Genomic DNA, 25,707 nt, shown 5'->3' with positions numbered 1-25,707 from the left:
ACAAAATTAAAAAGCTTTGAAAGTTACACAAGTGGATTCCATTCATCTTTGCAAAGGGAAGAAATCATTCTAAATAACATGATGAAGGTAAGATAAACAAATCTGCATGGCTGTTTTGGGGGTTTGAAGGTATTAAAGTCTAAAACATTAAAAAAAGATCTTAAAAATTTAATATTAAGGCAAAATTCTAATTTTTGCCTGTAGTCATATTATTTGTTTAATACAGTGCAAAGTATGCAGAAAATAAGCCACCAAAAATTTGCTACAAAAAAGAAACCTGAATTTCCAATACAGAATTTGTGTCCATATTATATATAAACTATGCACGCTTTACATGTTTTCATTTGAATATTTTAAAAGTAAGCTCTACCCAAAGAAGCGAAGTTGGCAAAACATCCTTAAATACTAAAATTCTATTTGAGTACAAAAACAGAATCAGATTAATAATATCCACTAAAATTTTGCTTTTAGAATATAATTAAGTAGAATATGAGTAAATATTTTATATATCTTAAGTCACTGAACAGCAAACTAGCAGAGTTACTCTAAATTTCCAATGAAACAAACTCTTTTACTTATTCTCACAGATAAATGAATCATTATCATAGCAGACGGTCCTGACAAGATTAATAGTTAATATCAAAGTCAGGTCAATCAAAATAAAAACATGCCGGCGCCGCGGCTCACTAGGCTAATCCTCCGCCTAGCGGCGCCGGCACACCGGGTTCTAGTCCCGGTTGCCCCTCTTCCAGGCCAGCTCTCTGCTGTGGCCAGGGAGTGCAGTGGAGGATGGCCCAGGTGCTTGGGCCCTGCACCCCATGGGAGACCAGGAAAAGCACCTGACTCCTGGCTCCTGCCATCGGATCAGCGCGGTGCGCCGGCCGCAGCGCGCCGGCCGCGGCGGCCATTGGAGGGTGAACCAACGGCAAAGGAAGACCTTTCTCTCTGTCTCTCTCTCTCACTGTCCACTCTGCCTGTCAAAAAAATAAAAAAAAAAAAAAAAAAAAAAAAACAAAAAAAAAAAAACAAAAAAAAAAACATACCTTAAAAAGCCATAATCAGTACCAAGAATGAAAAGAATCCCTATTTCTTTCAACTCTTTTCACACTCAAAAGCCAGAAAAATTAATGCCTTAACATGCTAAAAACAATCAAATGTTCTCCAAGTGATAAAGAAAGTTTCCATTTCTTCAGCTATGACACTGACTTAAATTTAACACTTAAGCAGATCACAGAACCACTTCTCCTTACACAGTCCTCTATAGGCAATTCATTAAGCCCAATATCCTGGTATGATTCCAAATATGTAATTCTATAAACAAGGAAAAATTCTACCTATTTTCAAGTATGCTGGGAAATTTGATAAAAGTCCTTTAAAAAATATATGAATGAAAGAGGTATGTGGAATGGGCAAAGAATGCTATTTTAAAAAGCATGGATATAATTTTTTTTCTTTTTAAATCATTCCCAAGCAACCCAACTCCAGAAAGACCCCAGGCCCATGGTGGCAACTCCTGGCCTTAGACCACCCATGGAAGAATTTAAGTCACTTAGGATCTGTGCTAGGTTTGGGTCTTTCAAACGCCACATTTCCTTCCTTCCACCATGGGGCAGGAATTCAGTGCTATGAATCTTTTGTTTCATGGCTACAACATATAACCGCTTAAAAAAAGTAGAAAAGTGGTATTTTTACAAAGAATCATACTGATATTTTCTGCTTCTCAGAAAAGCTATTACATATGTACAATTTCTACTGAGGCATTATGTAAGATTTAACATCCAAACTCAAAAACTTTAAATCTATTGCTATAGATTTAAAGTTCTATGTCAAAGAACCCAATCTAATCTCCCCATCAGTACAGTTTTCACATTTTTCCTGTACTATTTATCTAAAAATCTGCTCTACTTTCTGACATTTCTTTTTGTAATGCATCTCCAATTTATTAATATATTTATTAGATACATTCTCAAAATGGAAAACATTGAAAACAAATGTATTTGTTTTGTAGAGTTCAGATGTAATGTCTGAGTTCATTTTTTTTAAAAGATTTAGTTATTTATTTGAAAGAGTTACAGAGAGAGAGGAGAGTCAGAGAGAGAGAGAGAGAGAGAGAGAGACAGAGAGAGAGAGCGCACTCTCCCATCTGCTGGTTCACTCCCCAGTTGGCCGTGATGACCAGGGCTGCGCTGATCCAAAGCCAGGAGCCAGGAGCCAGGAGCCAGGAGCTTCTTCCAGGTCACCCATGTGGGTGCAGGAACCCAAGGTCTTGGGCCATCTTGTACTGATTTCCCAGGCTGTAGCAGAGAGCTGGATCAGAAGTGGAGCAGCCGGGACTCCAACCAGCACCCATATGGGATGCCGGCACTGCAGGCAGTGGCTTTACCTGCTATGCCACAGCGCCAGCCCCAGAGTCCATTTTATACATATAAATTGTAAGGACAAATTAGGACATTAAATATCTAGTTTATAAGTGGATTATGTGGGGCCGGTGCCATGGCGTAGCAGGTAAAGCCACCGCCTGCAGTGCCAGCATCCCATATGGGTGCCGGTTTGTGACCCGGCTGCTCCAGTTCCTATCCAGCTCTCTGCTATGGCATGGGAAAGCAGTACAAGATAGCCCAAGTCCTTGGGCCCCTGCACTCACATAGGAAGACCCGGAGGAAGCTCCTGGCTCCTGGCTTCGGATTGGCGTAGCTCCGGCCATTGCGGCCAGTTGGAGAGGGAACCAGCAGACGGAAGACCTCTCTCTCTGCCTCTTCTCTCTCTCTGTAACTCTTTTAAATAAACAAATAAATCTTTATAAGAAAATAAGTGGGTAAAGTGTTTCTTCTGTCATCTTTCTTAAATTATTAAAAGCGCACATAATTTCTAGAGAGATGGAAAAGAAAGGGAGAAAAATCCCTACACTTTTCTACTCAGTAAGTGTTCTGGTAAGTTTTCTTGGGGAGGGGGAGAACTACTGAATAACATTGTGAGTTATCTGCAGATTTCACTTAAGCAGGTATTCCCCAGTTTCCAATAAAGGAATCAAGCACTAATATGAATTAAGCACGAGATTAACAAAGTAACAACAGATATCTCATATTTCTCTAAAGAATTTCAGGCATTTTCAGGTTACTATATGTAGTTCAGTTCTACAATCCATTAGTGAAATACTTCATCCACTCATCTGGCAACAGAAGCACATTTTCATTTAGCAAAACAGCTAATAAAGGTAACAATGCTATAAAAATTATTAGTACCAACAAGTTCAAAGATAAAAGATAAATATGGTTAAATATACCTACCTGTTGAATTTTGAATTGCGTGTTGGTGATTCTGCACCTCTTAAAAGTTGTCTGAAATACTTCAAAATAACAAACAATTTTGATTTATTAAACTAATATTAGATACTGAAAAATGATGCTTTCTTTACCTTACTGCTTTCTAATTTAAAGAAAAAGACATTTAAATCAATGAATTGCAACCATAGTTAAATAAGGCAAGGGCTAAAATATCACAGATGGAAATATTCACACCATTTGATTTCCACAGGTCTATAAGACGCATAGAAGAAAGAAGCTTCTGTATCACTCTGACACGAAATAGCCACTCAGTCAAATGGCAAAACCAGGTAGGCTAATTTAGTTCCAATCTATCTTAGTCACATATATAAAAATGGTTTTGGTACTGAACTACTGAGAATTCTTCTTACAATTAACAACTAGTCTCCATTAACTTTCTTAATCTTATTCTATTTTTCTATCTGAATCATTCATCTAATGATCACAGCTACTATGAAATTTTCTAAAAAATTTCTCAGATGATTAATATTTTGACTTACCTCATCACTGTGGCAGAACATAGGAGTAAATACATTCTCCAGGAGAGAAAGAACGTGTTCATATGCTTCAAAAAGACATCTCATAGTTTGAAGTTTCACTACATCTATGTAGGGGCCTTCAGCAACTAATAAAAAAGAATTCTACTGCAGAAATTATTTATGAATAATTTAAACACATTATACATTAGTTTAAAATTCATTATAGTGAAAGAGCACAGTCCTAAAACTATTTTATAGAAATATCACTTTAGGAAATTACACTAGGTTGAGAAATTAGAGTCATATTTCAGTTCTCATAAATATTAGCTATGTGAATCTAAGTTCCTTCCTCAAAGCTTTCATCTTAACAGCAAAATAGGGTAATAACTGCCTATGTCCTTCACACAGCTATTAAAATAATAAACAGAAGATACGTGGGACAACCCTAAAAACTGTAAAACAGTTATAGAATTCACACTCATCATAGTCTTTGACTTACTTCTCTGAATCTCTTCTACAATGAAGGGATCAAATCTAATTTTGTCAATACTTTCATCCAAACAATATGTTTTATAAATCTTCTGCAACTCTTCATGAAGAGATAGCATTTCATCATTTGATAACTCTGGTCGCAAAATTCTATCATTAAATTCCTCTAACAAATAAAGAAAAGAACAAGAATACATTATTTTAATATAACACTATTTGTGAAAATTTCATATGCCTAGCAGGACTGCAACCAATATTAAAAGCAGCAATTACAAGTGATCTAATTAATCAATTCAAGTTTCTGAAAGATTTAAGGAAGAGTAACATAGGGCAAGTGCTGTGGCACAGCAGGTTAACCATCACCTGGAACACTGGCATCCCATATCAGAATGCCAGTTCAAGTCCCAGCTGTTCGACTTCTGATTCAGCTCCCTGTTAATGCACCTGGGAAAGTAGCAGCAGATGGCCGAGGTGCTTGGGCCTCTGCTACCCATGTGAGAAACTCAGATGAAATTCTGGGCTTTTGGCTTTGGCCTGGCATAGCTGCAGTCATTGCAGCCATTTGAGTAGTGAAACAGCAGATCAAAGTTCTCTCTCTGTCATTCTGCCTTTCAAGTAAATGAAAAAATCTTTTTAGAAAAGAAAAAGGGGCTGGCGCTGTAGCATAGCAGGTAAAGCTGCCACCTGCAGTGCCAACATCCCATAAGGGCATCAATTTGAGACTCAGCTGTTCCACTTCTGATCCAGCTCTCTGCTATGGCCTGGGAAAACAGCAGAAGATGGCCCAAGTACTTGGTCCCCTGCATCCACGTGGCAGACCAGAAAGAAGCTCCTGGCTCCTGGGTTCGAATTGGCGCAGCTCTGGCCGTTGCGGCCGTCTGAGGAGTGAACCAGCGAATGGAAAACCTCTCTCTCTGTCTCTACCTCTCTCTGTAACTCTTTCAAATAAATAAAATAAATCTTAAAAAAAAAAAAAAAAAAAAAGCCAGTGCCGCGGCTCAATAGGCTAATCCTCTGCCTAGCGGCTCCAGCACACCAGATTCTAGTCCCGGTCGGGGCGCTGGATTCTGTCCCGGTTGGCCCTCTTCCAGGCCAGCTCTCTGCTATGGCCCGGAAGTGCAGTGGAGGATGGCCAAAGTGCTTGGGCCCTGCACCTGCATGGGAGACCAGGAGAAGCACCTGGCTCCTGCCTTCGGATCAGCGCGGTGCGCCGGCTGCAGTGCACCGGCTGTGGCGGCCATTGGAGGGTGAACCAACGGCAAAGGAAGACCTTTCTCTCTGTCTCTCTCTCTCTCACCGTCCACTCTGTATGTAAAAAAAAAAAAAAATGGCTCAAGTGGTTGGGCCCCTGCTACTGCCATGGGAGACCCAGAAGAAGCTACCAGCTCCTGGCTTCAGATCAGCCCAGCTCTGGCCATTGCGGCTATTTAGGGAGTGAAACAGCAGATGGAAGATCTCTCTCTCTCTGCCTCTGCCTCTTTGTAACTCTGCCTTTCAAATAAATAAATAAATATTTAAAAAGAAAAAGTAAAGTATTCAAATGAAAGCAAAACGAATGACCCACCCCCACCCCCGCCTCCTCCCACCCAGCAGATGAGCTACATGGCTTCACAGCCAGAGGGAAAGCAACTGCAGGGTATTCCCAATGCTTCTCATGTAAGTAATAACATGAGCACACCAGTCCTGCCTGCTCCGCCAGCAGCCCCTGCAAATGTGGGAACAGTTCAGGGACCAAGTGCTGGTAACACTTCGTCATCAAGTCACGGCAGGGCCTCTAATGCTGCTGTGAAATTGGCAGAAAGCAAAGTAAGTGTCACAGTGGAAGCCAGCGCAGATAGCTCGAAGACAGACAAGAAATTGCAAATTCAAGAGAAAGCAGCACAGGAAGTAAAATTGGCCATTAAGCCATTTTATCAAAATAAAGATATCACCAAGGAAGAATATAAGGAGATTGTGCGGAAAGCAGTGGATAAAGTTTGTCATAGTAAGAGTGGAGAAGTAAACTCTACGAAAGTGGCAAATCTGGTAAAAGCCTATGTAGACAAATACAAATATTCACGGAAGGGGAGCCAAAAGAAAACTCTGGAAGAACCTGTGTCTACCGAGAAAAACATAGGCTGAAGTGAGGAGCGCAGTAGAGGACATTGTCAAGATTTCTGCCAAGTGCAGTTGCAACTTGCACCATTCAATGAGAAGCAGATGTGACTGACTGAAATCCGGTTTTTATAAAATTATTATTTTTTAAATGTAGGAGATCATGTTTTGTTCTAAATAAATATAGTTCTGCACTGCAAAAAAAAAAAAAAACAAAAAACGAATGAGGCAAATTTTTATATATTAACATAAGATACTTATATAAATACATGAATAGCAATAAAAATTCAGTAAAACTTACATTAGTAAGCAGAATTATAAAATTTTTTAAAAAAACATTAAATTAATTTCTTATACTGAAGGTCTGTTAGTATTTTGGAATCTGATTCACTATTAAATAACAATGAAAACAAAAGGTTTTCTTTTTTTTAGTTCTTTTTTTTTTTTTTTTTTTTTTTTTTTTTTTTTTTTTTTGACAGGCAGAGTGGACAGTGAGAGAGAGACAGAGAGAAAGGTCTTCCTTTGCCGCTGGTTCACCCTCCAATGGCCGCCGCTGCAGCCGGCGCACCGCGCTGATCCTGGCAGGAGCCAGGAGCCAGGTGCTTTTCCTGGTCTCCCATGGGGTGCAGGGCCCAAGCACCTGGGCCATCCTCCACTGCACTCCCTGGCCATAGCAGAGAGCTGGCCTGGAAGAGGGGCAACCGGGACAGAATCCGGCGCCCCAACCGGGACTAGAACCCGGTGTGCCGGCGCCGCAAGGTGGAGGATTAGCCTATTGAGCCACGGCGCCGGCCCTTTAGTTCTAATCAATGTTTTTAAACAATATTTCCTTCTATCATGGAAGCTGCAGATAGTGGTGGAGCTGAGAATCTAAACTCAAGAATGTGTTTTTCTAAAATGAGACATGATAGTATTAGAATAACAATAGTGACCTTTTTTTAAATCCTGAGGTATTGATAAGAAGTTTACCCCTCCGCCTAGCGGCGCCGGCACACCGGGTTCTAGTCCCGGTCGGGGCGCCGGATTCTGTCCCGGTTGCCCCTCTTCCAGGCCAGCCCTCTGCTGTGGCCAGGGAGTGCAGTGGAGGATGGCCCAGGTGCTTGGGCCCTGCACCCCATGGGAGACCAGGAAAAGCACCTGGCTCCTGGCTCCTGCCATCGGATCAGCGCGGTGCGCCGGCCGCAGCGCGCCGGCCGCGGCGGCCATTGGAGGGTGAACCAACGGCAAAGGAAGACCTTTCTCTCTGTCTCTCTCTCTCACTGTCCACTCTGCCTGTCAAAAAAAAAAAAAGAAGTTTACCCCTTAATTTTTAATTATTCAAAGTAAGATACAAAAAAGAGGAAAAGAAGTTTTAAAAAATGTAATACAAGGGTTGTGGGACAGCAGCCTATAACTGTTTTTCCTTTATGACTTCACATGCATCTAACTGCAGTTTCAAAGGGTAAAGACTGAGAAGATATGGCAGAATGTTTGCTATGACAACTAAGAATTTTTGAAGTTGATGAAAAATGCCAACCCAAATATCTAAGAACCTTGGTAAAAATCCAAGCAGAATCAATAAGAAGAAAACTACACTCTTAAGAGTCAAATTGCTGAAAAGTGAAAGAGAAAATAGTAAAAGCAGTCAGAAAGAGAAGCAACATTTTATATAGAGGGACAATCAGAACAATGATTCTGTCCAAAGACAAGAATGAAAGGATAAAAATCCTGTCAACCTAGAATGATGCATTCAGTGAAAACACCCTTCCAAAATGAAGAGACAAAGAAAATATCTTCTCAGACAGACAAAAGCTAAGAATATTTTCCTCCAGCAGATTTGTGCTATAAGAAATGTGAAAAGAATTTCTTTTAGTAGAAAGGAAATGATACTAGAATCTTATTTCTGCAAAAACGAAATAAAGAGCACCAGAAAGGTAAATGTGCCAACAATTACAACGGTCTTTTAAAACGATTATGTGTGTGTTTAGACAAGCTCACAAAGATAATCAAGCATGTGCAAAGGACTATTGACTATTTAAGGAAGAAGGAGCATTGTACTATGGGGATTACAACCTATGTAAAATTAAAATGTGTAACAAAAGGAATATAAAACAAGCAGGATGTGGATAATTTCAGGTACAGTGAGGTTCCTACATTGTTCTTATAGCAGTAAAATATTAAATAGACTGTGATAAATGAAAGATGCATATTGTAATCTCTGAGCAAACATAAAAAAGAAAAAGAAAGAAAAACATAAAAAATCAAAAGAGGAGGCAGGCATTTGGCCCAGCAGTTAAGATGCTGCTTGGCACACCCACACCCTATATCAGTGCCTGGTTCAAGTCCTAGGTTCCTCCATTTCCAATCCAGCTTCCTGCTAATGTGCACCCTGGGAGGGGAGATATTAGACAGTCCCTGCCACACATGTGAAGGACCTGGGCATAATACCGTACTCCTGGCTTTGGCCAGGAACAATTTTCGCTGTTTTAAGCATGTGGGAAGTGATCAGATGATAGATCTCTCTGTTACTGTATCTCCCAAAATAAAGTGAAAAATTAATAAATTATTTTTTAAAAATTAACAGAATGTGACAGTGTTGTGGCATAGTAAGTTAAAGCCACTGCCTGTGACAATGGCATCCCAGCTGCTCTACTTCTGATTCAGCTCCCTGTTTACATGCCTGGCAAAGCAGCATTAGATGGCCCAAGCATTTGGGCTCCTTCTCGTCTTACTAAAGATCCAGATAGAGTTTCAGACTCCTGGAATCAACCTGGCTTACCCTTGGCCTTTGCTGCCATATGGGGAGTGATCCAGTGATGGAAAAATCTCTCTCTCTGTAACTTTGTTTTCAAAAAAAATAAATAAATCTTTTAAAAAATTAGTTAACAAAATAAAGAAATCAGAATACTGTAAAATACTCAAGTAACCCAAAGAAAAGAAAAAAGAACAGAATATACAAGAGAAACACAAATCAAATACAAAATAATCTAGATGGGGCCAGCGCTGCAGCAGAGTGGGTTAAAGCCCTGGCCTAAAGCGCTGGCATCCCATATGGGCGCTTCTAGTCCTGGCTGCTCCTATTCTGATCCAACTCTCAGTGGTGACCTAGGAAAGAAGTAGAAGATGGCCCAAGTCCCTGGGACCCTACACCCATGTGGGAGACCCAGAAGAAGCTCCTGGCTCCTGGCTTCGGATTGGCGCAACTCCAGCCATTGCAGCCATCTGGGGAGTGAGCTAGCAGATGGAATACCTCTCTCTCTGTCTCTACCTCTCTCTGTAACTCTTTCAAATAAATAAAAAAATAAATTTTAAAAAAGTAATCTAGATTACTAGACATTTTTAAGATTATTTATGTTTTTTCAAGAACTCTATCAAATATTTTAATCAGAAAGATAAAGATATGCAAAGAAGCATTTTATAATGATAAAAGGATGAATTCATCGAGAAGATTTAACAATCTTAAAATATATCTGCATCTAGTAACAAAGTTCAAAGTACTTGAAATAAAATTAACAAAAGTAAAGGGAGATATAGCAAATTCATGAAAAATCAGTAAGAATATGGAAAATTTGATCACAATCACCTGAATACTAGAAAATTCATATGGGGGGAGAAAGTGAACCTCCATGCCTACCGAATATCAATAAAAATTATTCCAAGAGAGATATAAAATCTAAAACTATAATAAATCTAGAGAATGACTGGAAAATACCATTTACAGTTAGGATCAGCAAAGATGTCTTATGAAAGTCACAGAAAGCACTAATCACACTAACAAAATTAAAAATCAATATGTTGAATTTCATTAAAATTGAAAAGCTCTACCCATCGAAAGACTTAATTCAGAAAATGAAAAGCTATGCCACAGCTTGGAAGAAAATTCATAATACATATACATAATGCATACACTTGTCAAAAGACTGATATCCAGAGTATATAAATAACTCATAACTTAATGACAAAAAGAAAAACAATTTAGGGGCCGACATTGTGGCACAGTAGGTTAAACAAACACCTGTAGTGCCTGTATCCCATATGGATGCCGGTTTGAGTGCTAGTTGCTCCATTTCCAATCCAGCTTCCTGCTGATGACCTGGAAATGCAGTAGGGGATGGCCCAAGTGCTTGGGCCCCTACACCCTCATGGGAGATCCAGAGGAAGCTCCTGGCTCCTGGCTTCGTATCGGCCCAGCTTTGCCCGTTGCGGCCATTTGGGGAGTGAACCTGAGGATGGAAGACCTCTTTCTTTCTCTCTCCCTTTCTCTGTCTGTAACTCTGCCTCTCAAGTAAACAGATAAATTTTTGGAAAAAAGAAAAACAATTTAATAAAAGCTGGGCAAAATACTTAAATACTTTCACAGGGAGATATTCAAATGGCTAATAAGCACATTACAGTGTGCAACATTTTTAGTCATTAGAGACATGCAAATTAAAAACATAAGATACCACTATGTAACCATTAAAATGTCTAAAATTGAACCCCATAATATTTTTTTTATTTGACAGGTAGAGTTATAGACAGTGAGAGAGAGAGAGAGAGACAGAGACAGAGAGAAAGGTCTTCCTTCCATTGGTTCACTCCCCAAATGGCTGCTACGGCCGGCACTGTGCCGATTGAAAGCCAGGAGCTAGGTGCTTCCTCCTGGTCTCCCATGCGGGTGCAGGGGCACTTGGGCCATCCTCCACTGCCTTCCTGGGCCACAGCAGAGAGCTGGACTGGAAGAAGAGCCACTGGGACTAGAACCCAGCACCCATATGGGATGCTGGCGCCACAGGTGGAGGATTAACCAAGTGAGCCACGGCGCCGTTCCCTCCCATAATATTTTTAAGAGATTTATTTAGTTATTTGAAAAGCAGAGTGACAGAAAGAAAGGGCAACAAAGAGAGGGAGAGCTTCATCTACTGGTTTGCTCCCCAGATAAATGCCATGGCCATGGCTGATAAAGATGAGGAGCAAGAACTCTCATACAGTACTAGGAGAGTACAGCCAAACTGGAAGACAATTTGGCAGTTTTGTATAAACAGGTATCTACCCTGTAACTGCAATTCTACATCTAGTTCTTAAACATGTGCCCACAGAAAGCCTTGCATAAGAACATGCATAGAAGCTTTATTAAAAATTGCCCAAAAATGGAAATAGTCCAGATATGTGCATAGAATGGATAAACAAACTTTAGCATATCCATACTATGGAATACTACTCAGCAATGAGTCTACTACTATCTACAACAACATGCGTAACTCTTAAAAACATTATCCTGAATGAATGAAGCAAAGCAAAAAAGAGTATATTATATGAGGAATATTTCTCATAAATTTGTTATAGTGCTATACCCAAAATAAAATACTTTTAAATTTTATTATTTAATCAAAATAATTCTTAACAAAAACTGCTGACAAAGTGTGGGGAGCAACTCGGACTAGACTGTTACTGGAATTAAGACTTATTCTATGCATCTGCTTTCCCACAATATGGCGCTGAGAAGGGAGTAACAGCTTCTACGCAGCTGCCTCCAGTTCAACCTATAAGCAGCAGGACCTGCTCCTGATTGGAGGAGAGCAGCGTACTCGGCATGTGGGTAGCAGAGTTGGGATTGGTGGAAGAGGACTATAAAAGGAGAGAGACAACATGCACCAGGAACATCTGAGGGAACACCTGTGCAGCCCCCGAGAGAGCCGGCCGGCGGTGTGCCGCTCCCCCGCGGAAGTGGGGAAAGTGGCTAGGGGGAACCGCCCTTCCACGGAGGTGGAAGGGGCGGAAGCCAACCCGGGAAGAACCAGCAGCAAACCCGGGGAGGGCCGAGCAGACAAAACAACAGCGCAGGGTCCTGTGTCGTTCCTCCATGAAGACGGGGAGCGACAACAAAGTACTACTGATATGGGCTACTAAATGAGTCTCATTTCATTATACTAAAATTGTAGTACTTTTTCTCTACTACTAGGACTTTTTTTTAAACATTGACTTTTACTTGAAAGGTGGGCACAGAAAGAGATCTCCCTGTCGGCAGGAGCAGTGCTGGGACTCGGAGAGGGCCACACAGTCGGACCAGTTGCTGAGACGAACACTACACTGGGCAGTCTCGGAATATCATGAGTAGATAGACGCTGCTGCCTTTGACTGGCCTTGGTCCTCACAGCTCCAAAAACAGGATCTTGATAAGCTCTATGAGCTAAAGTCCAGAGCTTGGCAGATCATGAACTAGTTTGGCCCCTCAGTCCTAATCAACCTCTGCAATTTCTCATCCATAAAACTGAAACCAACCAGCACCCCTCCTCAAGGCTCCAAGGCCAATAGCACTACAGAGGTAAAAATACCAGGCACTTCTGGGACAGGAGGTTGTCTTAGCCCTGTAAACAATCAGGTACTGATCAAGAAGAAATTGCAGAATTTAGTAAGAGAAGTGAATCCTAATGAGCAGTTAGATATAGATGTGGAGGAGATGCTACTAAAGGTTGCTGATGGTTTTATCGAGACTGTGGTGACAGCAGTCTGTCAGCTTGCTCAACATCCCAAGTCCAGTACCCTGGAGGTGACAGCTTTATCTAGAGAGCCAGTGGAACATGTGGATCCCAGGGTCTGGCTCTGAAGAAATCTGACCCTACAAGAAAGTCTGCACCACAGAAGTTCACAGAGAATGACACTGATCCAGAAAACAGTACAGAAATAACACACAGAAAAGTCAGGGAATAGACAACATTTAAATGTATTTGAAGATACTTGAGCAGAGAGCTCAGCCATCTCATCCTTGGCATTTTTTTTAATGCTTTACAAAGAAGCATATATTTTTTATTAACAGTGCAACAGTATCTATAATGACTGAGAAGATCTGCCAAGAGAATAAAGCCTTCTAGCCCAACTTCCAGTCCCTTCTCCCTCCACCTCAGAGGGGTACCTTCCCAGAGAAGATTTTTTTGTGGTTCAGTGTATAAGTGATTGAACATTGGATAAAGCAAATTATCTTGTTGGGTGAGACAGCATTAGCAGGATTTATAGCAGGCTTTGTATTCTTCTCCTTTTCCCCCATTCTCTGTACTTTGTAATGCCAGTGTCTATATGAATATGACTTTCATCTGCTCTTCCAGAATAAAGAAGTTATTAAACGACAACAAAAAAGATTTATTTTACTTGAAAGGTGGGTATAGAAAGAGAGACAGATCTTCTATCTGCTGGTTCACTCTCCAAATGGCTGCAAGGGCTGAACCAGACCAAGCCTAAGCCAGGAACCAAGAATTCCATCCAGGTCTCCCACATGGATGTAGGGGCCCAAGTACTTGGGCCACTCTCCACTGCCCTCGCAGGCACATTAGCAGGGAGCTAGAATGGAAGTAGACTAGCCAAGACTCAAGCCAGCATTCATATGGGATATTGGCATTACAGGCAGCAGCTTAACCTGCTATACCACAATGCAAGCCCCTACAGGATTCTGACTGAAGTCAGTGACAGATTATGTCTCAATCTGGAAAGGAGTGAACACTTGAGAAAAGCCTGTAGGGGCTCTTAGAATTTTTAACAAATAAAACTTAATATACATAGTAAAAGATGGCTATCACATTATCATATCTGATCTAAAGACTCAAATACGTTAAAAAGTTTTAAAGACTATATAGTCAAATACACAAACTATAACACTATAGTAAAATATACAGAGAAGCCTCACCCACAGTTAGACAAAACTGCAATACATGCACTGCTCCTTCTTGTTTCAGAAAGTTCATGAAACGAAATAAGAGATCCTGTTGCTCTCTGATTTGCTTCAATTCTAACTTCAGCACCTTGACACAACATGTAAGACAGAGTAAGTTAATGCTATGTAACTGCATTCTAAAATTGTTTCTATCAAAAATGTGATTGCTAAAAATACTTACAGATGGTTTTTTATTTCTAGGTTCTGCAAATTTCTGCAAGAATGGAACCAAAGGAGAAGCTGGTTCGGTAGCTTTTTCAGGCTTTAAAAAATTATTAAAATTTTCACTGGATTTGACATACAGATCAAAATTCAATCTGAAACATTTTCTAATTATGTTTAATACTTACTGGGCTGTCATCTATGAAGATGATAAGCAAATGATTCACAGTATCCTAGGGGAAAATAAACACATTTCAAAAGAATTACATTATTGTATTCTGCCCAGAATCCTCAGAATTATAAAAATTTCTAGAAAAATGAAAAAATAAATTGAGCAGTAACAATGCATCTAAATTTACATATGACACATATGACAGAGGAACTTTTTAAATATCTACAGTGGGGGTTCTTAGCCTTTATGAAAATGGACGAAAAAAAAAGCTAATCTGATTTTGGTATTTATTTATTTTTTTACAGGCAGAGTGGACAGTGAGAGAGAGACAGACAGAGAGAAAGGTCTTCCTTTGCCGTTGGTTCACCCTCCAATGGCCGCCGCAGCCGGTGCACTGCAGCCGGCGCACCGCGCTGATCCGAAGCCAGCAGCCAGGTGCTTCTCCTGGTCTCCCATGCAGGTGCAGGGCCCAAGCACTTTGGCCATCCTCCACTGCCTTCCTGGGCCACAGCAGAGAGCTGGCCTGAAAGAGGGGCAACCAGGACGGAATCCGGCGCCCCGACCGAGACTAGAACCTGGTGTACCGGTGCCGCAGGTGGAGGATTAGCCTATTAAGCCATGGCGCCGGCTTGATTTTGGTATTTAAAATGTTATAAATTATCCTTGTTTCTTCAAATCTTAATCAAATGTGAAAGCATTCCAAGTGCCCACTGGTCAAACAGATAAGCAAAATGTGGCATAAACATCCAATGGAATATTACTCAGCCTTGAAAAGGAAGAAAAATCTGACATATGTTACAACATGAATGAAACCTGAAGACATTATGTAGTAAAATAAACCAAGTTACTAAAAAGACAAGTACTACAGACTCAACTTTTATAAGGTACCTAGAGTAGTCAAATTCATACAAACATGAATAGAGGATGGCTGAAGGGAGGAAAGGAGGAATAAAGAGTTATTATTGCATGGCTGTAGTTTCAGTTTTTTAAGAGTTGGGAAGAGGGCTGGTAGTGATGGCTGCACAATAATAAGTTTATTTAATCCCACTGAACTGTACAATTATAAACATTTAAGATGGTAGATTTTATTTGTAGTATACTTTATCAAAACTAAAAAGAAGATTTTTAAAAACTCTTACTGGATCAGCAAGGAAATCCAAAGAAGGAAGGAACACAGAACCAGACAGGATCTCTCTTATAAGTAAAGTCAAAGATCTGGAAAAGTAAATAATAATTATATATACCTAGCAACACACATTAGTACTTAACAATGAAATATATATGAATTACCTGAGGATCATGTTAAAATGCAAACTGTAGTGGCTGGCACTGTGGCATAGAAGGTAAAGCCTCCACCTGAGAACCTGGTATCCCATATCAGTGCCGGTTCAAGTCCTGGTTGCTCCACTTCTGATCCAGCTCCCTGATAATGCACCTGGGAAAAGCAGAGAAGACAGCCCAAGTCCTTGGGCCCCTACACTGACATGGGAGACCTGGAGGAAGCTTCTGGCTCCTGCCCTAGCCCAGGCTGTTGCCATTAGAAGAATGAAGCGGTGGATAGAAGGACTCTCTGTCTCTTCCTCTGTCTCTTTGTAACTCTGCCTTTCACATAAACAAAATCTTAAAAAATAAATAAATAAATTTGTTTTTAAAATGTAGATTGTAGGGGTGGGTGTTTGTCCTATCAGTTAAGATACCCATATTCCACACTGGAGTACCTAGATTCAATACCTGGCTCCAACTCCTGACGCCAGTTTCCTGCTCATGCAGACCCTGGGAGGCAGCAGTGATGACACGAATAATTGGGTTCCTGCTATCACATGGGAAATCTGGTTTGAGTTGTCAGCTCCCAGATTCAGCCCCAGGCCAGACCAAACAACTGCAGGCATATGCAGAATGAAGGAGCAGATTAGAGTGCCCTGTCTCTCCCTCTTTCCCTCTTAAATAAATATAATGTTTAAAAATACAGAGTATAATTCAGGAAACCTAGGGTGAGTCCCAAGATTCTGCTACCAGGTAACATTCGTTTTATGGGCCCCAGACCACATTGTAAATATCATGGACTTAAGAGTCTTTACTTGCTAAAACAGAATATTATGTAAGAGAAAAAAGTATTCCCTTAGCAAAGGGGACTTGGAGGGCATTAGAAAATACTTCCTGCCTACAAGTATTTAAAATGTTTAATATATTTTTAATTAATGTATAAGACTAACGTGTCTAATAGTATAAAGGAATTACTTTATGGTTGTATTTAAATTAATGTTAGAAATTAGAATAAAAATCTTTTTTTAAAAAAAGATTTATTTATTTATTTATTTGAAAGTCAGAGTTGCAAGAGAGAAAAGGAGAGGCAGAGACAGAGAAAGAGAGAGGTCTTTCATCCACTGGTTCACTCCCCAACTGGCTGCAATGGCCAGAGCTGCACCGATCCAAAGACAGGAGCCAGGAGCTTCTTCCGGGTCTCCAACATGGGTGAAGGTGGCCAAGGACTTGGGCCATCTTGTACTGCTTTCCCAGGCCATAACAGAGAGCTGGATTGGAAGTGAAGCAACCAGGATACGAACCAGCACCCATACGGGATGCCAGCACTGCAGGCGGTGGCTTTACCTGCTACACTACAGCACTGACCCCTAAAAATATCTTAATTAAAAATTTTGTAAACAAAATATTATTCGAAGTACATAACTAAAAATAAGCCATGTTTTCTCCACTCAGGACTACTATGGTAAGAGCAATGAAGTAACTTATGGAATAAGCTAAACCTACTCTGGCAGAATAAGGAAGAACAGACTGGTTACCTTAACATCTAAACTTGTCTTTATTGTCTGTATAAAATGTTTCTGCCTAGACAAGTCATATCTGAAAAAGTATTATGACCTTAAATAAGAAAATTTTTTTTTCAGATTTGTCTGAGATTCCCACAATTAGTTTTCAAGCAAAAACTCTAAGTAACACAACACACCATGAATACACAGCAACTGATTGGCATTTTAAGACAGATAAAATTATTGTTTCAAATGAAAAATTGTTCACATCACTGGCTAAGCTCAATTTTTAGCATACTCCTATTAGGAATATGAATAACTATACACAAATGTTACTATATTTGCTAGTCTATTTATACCTGCAGTCTGTTGCTTTAGGAGGCAAAATATAAGGAAAAAGCAGTTCAGTAAGCTTCCTTAAATACTGTAATTCATCTCTTCGACTTCTCAATGCCACATGAAGTTCCGGACCATATTCTTCTAACGCAGCTTGCTGTAAAAACTCTGTATTTTTTACTACAAAGAGAGATAAAAAGTAAATACTAAAACAGTTAAGAAACATTAAATAACTTCAGTCATCTGCACTAACACACAGAAGATTAAAACTTAACTCAATCCTTTCCTAGCCTCTGCTCTTTCAATTTAGGGAAATTGTTCAGGAGTAGGATTAAAGAAAAATTCTTCTTTGCAGCAGTTTATTTTTGCAGTAAACTGGTAAAGAGATCTTTTTTCCCTTGGAAAACGAGAAATTTAACTCACGTCTCTGAAATTACATAAAATAACAGCAAATGATAATTTTTAAAAAGTAGAAAAATCTACAGAAAACATTCAGCATGCACAACACTTTGGTTATCAAATGCTACATCTTACTCATGCTCTGCAAAATATTTTAAAAAGTCCTACTCAAAATTCTTTAAGTACACCTGTTTTCATATCCATATCCAGACAACCTTTTGCAGCAATTATAGAAACTGGCATCCTTGGATAAATTCCCCATCTTCTGCCCAAATAGGACACAAGATGTAACTGTACAACACAGAAATTCTTGAGACTTTTGCATAAATATTAACTGATAATAAAGACCTGTATTAACAGAACTTTTTTAAAAAATTATTTAAAGATTGTATTTGTTTATTTGAGAGGTAGAGCCACAGAGTACGGAGAGACAAACAGAAAGGTCTTCCATGCACTGGTTCACCACGTCAAATGGCCACAATAGCAGGAGATGGGATGATCCAAAGCCAGGAGCTAGGGGCTTGGTGTGGGTCTCACACATAGGTGCAGGAGCCCAAGCACTTGGGCCAGCTTTTACTGCTTTCCCAGGCCATAGCAGGGAGCTGGATTGGAAGAGAAGAAGTGAGGAAATGAAACAGTGCCCATACGGGCTGCCTGAACCACAGACGGAGGCTTAGCTCACTATGCCACAATGCCAGGCCCCAAACAGAACTTTTTTTGTTAAAGGCCAAAAATGGGGCCAGCACTGTTGCACAATGTGTTAAGTCATGGCCTGTAGCACCAGCATCCCATATGGATACTGGTTCAAGTTCCAGCTGCTCTGCTTCAGCTAATGTGCCTGGGAAAGCAGTAGAAGATGGTCCAAGTACCTGGGTCTCTGCGCCCACGTGGGAGACTCGAATGAACCTCCTGGCTCCTGTCCTCAGCCTGGCCCAGCCCTGGTCATTGAAGCCATTTGGAGAGTGAACCAGCTGATAGAAGCGCTTCTCTAATAAAGATTTAGGAAAAAAAAAAAAAAAAGGCCAAGAACTAAACTAATATTTCTCAAAGATTTTATTTATTTATAAGACAGAATTGGGGGTGGAGGGGTCAGGGCTTTAACCTGCTGCAATACGGCACTGGCCCCTAAACTAACATTTTAAAACTCAAAAATAATAGCATTCATTTCCTTTTATAAACTCCAGAAAATTAAGTGGAAAGACAAATCATACTTTCTCCTTTCTATACTCTGCTGAATTTTTTTTTTTTTTTTTGACAGGCAGAGTTAGACAGTGAGAGAGAGACAGAAAGAAAGGTGTTCCTTCTGTTGGTTCACCCCCTAAATGGCCGCTACGGCTGGTGTACTGCACTGATCCGAAGCCAGGAGCCAGGTGCTTCCTTCTGGTCTCCCATGCTGGTGCAGGGCCCAAGCATTTGGGCCATCCTCCACTGCCTTCCCGGGCCACAGCAGAGAGCTGGCCTGGAAGAGGAGCAACCAGGACAGAACTGGCGCCCCAACTGGGACTAGAACCTGGAGTGCCGGCGCCACATGCGGAGGATTAGCCTAGTGAGCTGCAGCGCCGACCGACTCTGCTGAATTTTAAAATCTTAAGTCTGTGCAGAGAATCCTAACCTAAATTCAGTGGCATTGGCTTTTTTTTTTTTCCCTTTACTTATTTTTAAGACTTATTTTATTTGAAAGAGAGTTACAGAGAGAAAGAGAGAGGGAGAGACAAAGAGAGAGACAGAGAATCTTCCATCTGCTAGTTCATTCCCAAATGATTGCAAAGGCCAGGGCTGGACCAGGCTAAGCCAGGAGCCAGGAGCTTCTTCCAGGTCTCCCATGTGGGTGCAGGGGCCCAAGTACTTGGGCCGCAGTCTGCTGTTTTTCCAAGGCCATTAGCAGGAAGCTGGATCAGAAGTAAAGCAGCTAGGGGCTGATGCTGTGGCGTAGTGGTTAAAGCCACCGCCTGTAGTGACAACATCCCATATGAGTGCCAATTAGATTCCTGGCTGTTCCACTTCTGATCCAGCTCTCTGCTATGGGAAAGCAGTGGAAGACGGCCCAAGTACTTGAGTCCCTGCATCCACGTGTAAGACCTGGAAGATGCTCCTGGCTCCTGGCTTCAGATCGGCACAGCTGCAGCCACTGTGACCAACTGGGGAGTGAACCAGCAGATGGAAGACCTCTCTCTCTTTCACACTCTCTCTGTCTCAGCCTCTCTGTAACTCTGATTTTCAAAGAAAATAAATAAATATTTAACAAAAAAAAAAGAGAAAGTATTCTGTCATTTTTGTCTCAGTGCAGACAAAAAGTTCATGATTATAGAAAAAGGCAAGGAGATCTCAGTTGGAGATGTTGGTGTGAACGCAATTGACATTTTCAAGCATTTTGTGGGAATGCTTCCTGAAAGACTGTTACTATTGTTTATATAATGCCAGCTTCTAAACCAAGGAATCTAGAAAAGAGGTTTTTTTTTTTTTGTTTTGTTTTTTGTTTTTCCTTTTTTTGTGTGTGGGCACAGCAAAAATATCACCATCTAATGTGTTTTTGCCAGTGAACGGACAATAATTCCAGAAGTTCATTTTTTAATTTAATAATTGAGAGGCTGGCACAGTGGATTAAGCTGGCACTGCACACACGACTCCTCTACTTGAGATCCAGCTCTCTGCTAATGTGCCTAGGAAAACAGTACAAGACAACCCAAGAACTTGGGCTCCTTCCACCCATGTGGGAGACTTGGATGGAGTTCCTGGCTCCTGGCTTCAGCCTGGCCTAGCCCCGACTATTGTGGCCATTTGGGGAATGAACCAGCAGATGGAAAAGTTTGTGCATGCTCATTCTCTCTCTCTGTCTCTGCCTCTCCCTCTCTGTAATTCTGTCTTTCAAATAAATAAATGAAGGGCCAGTGTTTTGGTGTTGCAGGTAAAGCCACTGCCTGTGGTGCCAGCATCCCACATGCGCTTTAACTCTACCTATAGAATAATTTCCCAAAACGTGCCCTAATTATATTAATTGATATTATGAGGAAGAGAAAAATGGCTCCAAAGACTTGGGATATGCTCAGCCACAGTTAAAGCTATTACTTCACTGCAAGGTTATTCAAAGCTTTCAGTGTGAGAATAACTACAGGGAATTTGCAGAAGGAAAAAACAATAGTAATGATCAAGAAACATGACCATTTAACCTCTTCTACGTGAGCATCTACATGGAGTAGTACTCTCCAGAATGTAGTTCAGAAAGCACCAACAGAGCAGCCGCTGGCACAGTAGGTTGGGCTTCCACCTATGAGGCCAACATCCCATATGTGTACTGGTTCTAGTCCTGGCTGCTCTATTTCTGATTCAGCTCCCTGCTAATGGCCTGGGAAAGCAATGGATAATCCAAGTGCTTGGGCCCCTGCACCCATGTCGGGGACTTGGAGGAGGCTCCTGGCTTCAGATCAGCCCAGCTCTGGCCATTGCAGCTGTCTGGGGAATGAACCAGTAGATGGAAGATCTCTCTGTCTGTAACTCTGCCTCTCAAAAAAAAAAAAAAAAAAAAAAAAGAAGAAGCACTGACAAAGAATACTAAATGCAAACATAAGGAAAATCTAAGTTTGACAAAGAACCAAATAAATGTATAACACAGAAGTAATTTCATAAAAAGGAACAGTTTAGTTCAATCTTCAGAGCAAAGTTTCAAATGAAGATTTCATTCATTTAATCAGAAAACATTACTGAACATATATACATATGCTATGTGCATCTCATGATAGTAAAAAAGCCAGAATGCAGATGAGAAACAGCAAGCAGATTATCCTGGCTAAACCATTAATACAAAGTGAAAGACAAGACTAGATCAAAATATTTGACAATGTAGAAAAGGGCTTAAATACACAATTTAGATATAATACCAGTCACTAAAAATTTTTTTAGTAAGGTGGTAACAAGGAAAGTGCAATTACAGTGAAATTAATTTGACAGCAGTACACAGGATAAGAGAGAATACATCAAAAATGCTGAAATCATTAAGGAGAAAGGGGGAACAGAATGCAAGAGATACTTCAGAGGAATTAACTGGTATTCAAAAAAAGACAACAGTCATCAATAATATATCTAAAAGTTAACTAACTGTATTTTAATTTTCATAGATTGAATTTTTCACACTTAATATGGTTAACAATCTACTGAAAGGGATTTCAGTTTAAAAGAACACCCTCACAGCATTTGTAATACTTAGACATTGTAGGTAAATGCAGGTATATAAAAACATAATTATTCGGGGCCGGCACCATGGCTCACTTGGTTAATGCTCCACCTGCGGCACCAGCATCCCATATGGGCACCAGGTTCTAGTCCCGGTTGCTCCTCTTCCAGTCCAGATCTCTGCTGTGGCCCGGGAAGGCAGTGGAGGATGGCCCAGGTACTTGGGCCCCTGCACCCACATGGGAGACCAGGAAGAAGCACCTGGCTCCTGGCTTCGGATTGGTGCAGCGTGCCGGCCATAGCGGCCATTTGGGGAGTGAACCAATAGAAGGAAGACCTTTCTCTCCATCTCTTTCTCTCTCACTGTCTATAACTCTACTTGTCGAATAAATTAAAAAAAAAAATTATTCAAACTATAGTAGAAAACCATATTACCTTTCTGTCTGGCTTTAACTATCACTTCTATATGCTTCATTGCCGCTTTTAATAGTTTCTTGGTTATAATAGATGGAATATCCACCTAGAAAATTCAACGTTAAAAGAAAACCATTTAAAGTAATTTTCACTAACAACAGCAGAAACATAATGGGACTTATCTTAAAAACCAGTGGTATTAAGAGGATTTTTTTCTAGGACTATTATGTACCATGGCAAACATAGTTAATAATAGAGTATCATACATTTCAAGTTAGACAGTAAATTGCATATGTTTCCATCACAACAAATGTTACATGTTTGAGGTGATGGATATGCTAACTAGCTTGATTTAATTACTATACACTATGTTATAAATCATAACATCACTTTGTATCCCATAAATATACAAATTTGCAATGAAAATTTTAAAAATTAGAGAATTACTCAGAATCTTCCAAAAATATAATTTAAAAGCATATTACATTCTTGGATTATATTGTTACATTAGGCATTTTTTTGACCATAGTATTGAAAATTTATCTTAATATGTATGTAAGAAATAGTACATTTAATAATATCTTTATACCTGGCTTGTTTCTTTATGAGCTCTTTTTTTAAATGCATTCAAGGAAAACTCTCCAGTAATTTATCATCCCCTTAAAACTGTAAATTTGTATTTACTAAAAGTTTACTTAAGAATAAATATTTTCATCCAGCTTAGAAGATGAACCCTGGTTTCAAGATATATGGAGGCATCCTATTTTTAAATAATATTGTTTCATCATTCTTTCCTAACATTTTTCAAACTAAAGGCTAGAAGCTATAGTGATTACAATAAGTTGGTAACAAAGAACTGAGGGCTTATATTACACAGAAAAGAAACAAAAAGTAACAGAAAATAAACTGTAAATAAAAAATATCACTAAAAATCATTTTACTGGACTTCAACCAGCTTATTTTCCACCATGAAACTTACCATATATATGCCTTCTATCAAAAGCATGAGAAAATTTCATCACAACAGTGTATTATGTTAACTTTTCAACTCTTTTCTACCTCCTATTAAGGAAGATATCAAAATCACAATGTGCTAGATCTAGCAAATGTGATGGATCATTAATGACCAAATATTAGTGATTTGTGGTAAAACTCAGAGCAGTTTAAAGATATCTTTTAGTTGTAAAATGTCAAACATGATAATAAAAGAATATATTTTTGCTAGTATTATGCTTCATTGCAAAATAACATTACTTTTCATTTATCCTTGGGTATCTGGTATTCAGTGACTATAAATACTCTCATATTTATCAAATAAACAAAGATGTTTTAGTTTTCAAACTAATAAACTGATAAAACTTATGAAGTTTTCCATTTGTAAGTTCCATTTTAGAGATTTCCAATCAGAATCAAAACAGTAAAATAATGAGTTTATCACTACACTTTGAAAACAAAGTTGTGGACTTTAAATGATTCTTTGTTTTCAACGGTCCCAAACTTCCAAATTATGGTATTCAGGCAATGGTATTGAGGGCAAAACACTGTAGTAGGAATAAGATGACCCAGGCTTAATCCTTTGCTTATTAATTATCTCTGACACTTTAACAAATTTACTAACTTTCCATAAGATTGATATAATAACAACCCATTTCTTCTCCCCAAGGAGAATAAGGAATATACAGCATCATAACCCAGAGAATGCAAGAAAATATTTGTAGATCATATAGCTGATAAAAAATTTCAGGGGTATTCTGAAATTCAGAATATATAAGTTTTACAATTCATAATAGATAATCCAGTTAAAATATGAGCAAAGGATTTGAATAAATACTTCCCCAAAGATATAGAAATGACCAATAAGCATATTAAAAGATGCTCAATATCACTGGCATGGGGAAATGAAAATCACAGCCACCATGAAATACCATTTCACATCCTGTAGTACCGACAACGATGTGAAAAATCAAAACCCTGATGCACTGCCGGCAGAAATGTAAATGGAAAATGGAAATGTAATTGGAAATAGTAAATTGGAAAATAGTGTGGCAATTCCTCCAAGTATTAAATGTAGAGTTGCCATTTGACCCAGGAATTCCATTCCTGGATGCTTTTATATACACAAGATAAATGAAAATATATGTCTACCAAAAAAATTTGTACACATGTTTATAGGCATATTAACAGTCAAAGGATGAAAATAATCCAAATGTCTATTATTTGCTGATGAATGAATAAACTGTAGTATATTCATACAACGGAACACTCTTCAGACTTGGAAAAAGCAAAGTACTGATACATGCTACAACACGACAACATGGATGAACTTTGAAGACATTATCCTTAATGAAAGAAATCAATCACAAAAGTCATGTATCATAAGACTCCACTTATATGAGTCATCTAGAGTAGGTAAATTCATATAGAAAGCAGAGGGCAGGCATTTGGCACAAAGATTAAGACACAGATTGGGATTCCAGCATCTCTAAGTGAGAATGCCTGAAGTCATGGCTCCTCTGCTTCTGATTCAGCTTCTTGCTAATGCGCACCCTGGAGGCAGCAGGTCACTACCTGCTCAAGTACTTGCATACCTGCCAACCAGATGGGAGATCTGACAGGGTCTAGCTTCCAGCTTTGGGCTGGCTCAGTCCTCGATGTGGCAGGCATTTGGGGAATAAACCAGCAAATGGAAAATACCTGAGCCTCTCTCTCTGCCTTTCAAATAAGATGAAAATAAATAATTTTTAATTTAATAAAATTTTGAGAGATCATAATAATCATTGCTATTTATTCAATAATTCATCTAACTAAAACATGACTTTTTTTCAATGGCTGTCTTCTCAAATATCTAATTTCCATGAATCAATATAGCCAAGCATTAAAGAAAGCAAAACTGATCAATGAATCAAAATGATTCATTAATGTTCTAACCAAAAAAAAATAAAGTGAAGAAAAAACAAATACACAGGGTATAGGAGACAGTAAAACGAAGATTTAAATTATCTTACAAATGATAAAGTCCCAAATTTCTCATTATAAATATATACCTTGTGAATCCTTCGTATTAAGACAGATGCAAAAAACCGTAAAATTACTCTCAGTTCATCAACAAAGGACTCATCATCTGTCACATCCCTTTAATTGAGGAGAAAAGTAAACATTCAGTAGTTCACAGAAATACAATTCCATGTTCTAGAAAGCAAGAAAAGAACTTTGTCTTTTTTCCCATTTACTTATATAAGTTTTC

The 25,707-nt window shown here is 39.4% G+C and overlaps 2 protein-coding genes, 1 long non-coding RNA gene and 1 pseudogene across 14 annotated transcripts in view; 3 read left to right on the top strand and 1 right to left on the bottom strand.

The window, feature by feature from the left end:
- Window positions 1-3,613, top strand: part of NT5E (5'-nucleotidase ecto) — a 105,120-nt gene extending 101,507 nt beyond the window's left edge. The window contains exon 10 of the mRNA XM_070073820.1: window positions 3,535-3,613. The gene's annotated coding sequence lies outside the window, so the exon portion shown is untranslated. The remainder of the gene's footprint in view (window positions 1-3,534) is intronic.
- SNX14 (sorting nexin 14) overlaps window positions 1-25,707 on the bottom strand; it is a 99,011-nt gene that overhangs the window by 46,829 nt on the left and 26,475 nt on the right. For 5 of the 12 annotated variants that reach the window (XM_051854506.2, XM_051854508.2, XM_051854507.2 and 2 more), the window contains 10 exons: window positions 25,508-25,595; window positions 22,485-22,569; window positions 17,507-17,663; window positions 15,522-15,597; window positions 14,399-14,443; window positions 14,230-14,310; window positions 14,022-14,136; window positions 4,302-4,457; window positions 3,824-3,948; window positions 3,288-3,346 (listed from right to left, as the gene is read on the bottom strand). In XM_051854506.2, coding sequence (XP_051710466.1) covers window positions 3,288-3,346; window positions 3,824-3,948; window positions 4,302-4,457; window positions 14,022-14,136; window positions 14,230-14,310; window positions 14,399-14,443; window positions 15,522-15,597; window positions 17,507-17,663; window positions 22,485-22,569; window positions 25,508-25,595 — 987 coding nt within the window. The remainder of the gene's footprint in view (window positions 1-3,287; window positions 3,347-3,823; window positions 3,949-4,301; window positions 4,458-14,021; window positions 14,137-14,229; window positions 14,311-14,398; window positions 14,444-15,521; window positions 15,598-17,506; window positions 17,664-22,484; window positions 22,570-25,507; window positions 25,596-25,707) is intronic. The other 7 variants (XM_070073812.1, XM_070073809.1, XM_070073811.1 and 4 more) reach the window with 3 other exon arrangements.
- LOC138849639 (uncharacterized) lies at window positions 5,959-6,217 on the top strand. The gene is made up of 2 exons (XR_011388631.1): window positions 5,959-6,097; window positions 6,146-6,217. It is a non-coding gene; the product is annotated as an uncharacterized lncRNA (long non-coding RNA).
- Window positions 12,543-13,146, top strand: LOC100357748 (transcription initiation factor TFIID subunit 12 pseudogene; annotated as a pseudogene).

This window comes from Oryctolagus cuniculus, chromosome 5, assembly GCF_964237555.1.
Source record: "Oryctolagus cuniculus chromosome 5, mOryCun1.1, whole genome shotgun sequence".
Taxonomy (NCBI): domain Eukaryota; kingdom Metazoa; phylum Chordata; class Mammalia; order Lagomorpha; family Leporidae; genus Oryctolagus; species Oryctolagus cuniculus.
The sequence above is the reverse complement of the archived record's forward strand: the minus strand, read 5'-3'. Positions and strand labels throughout refer to the sequence as shown.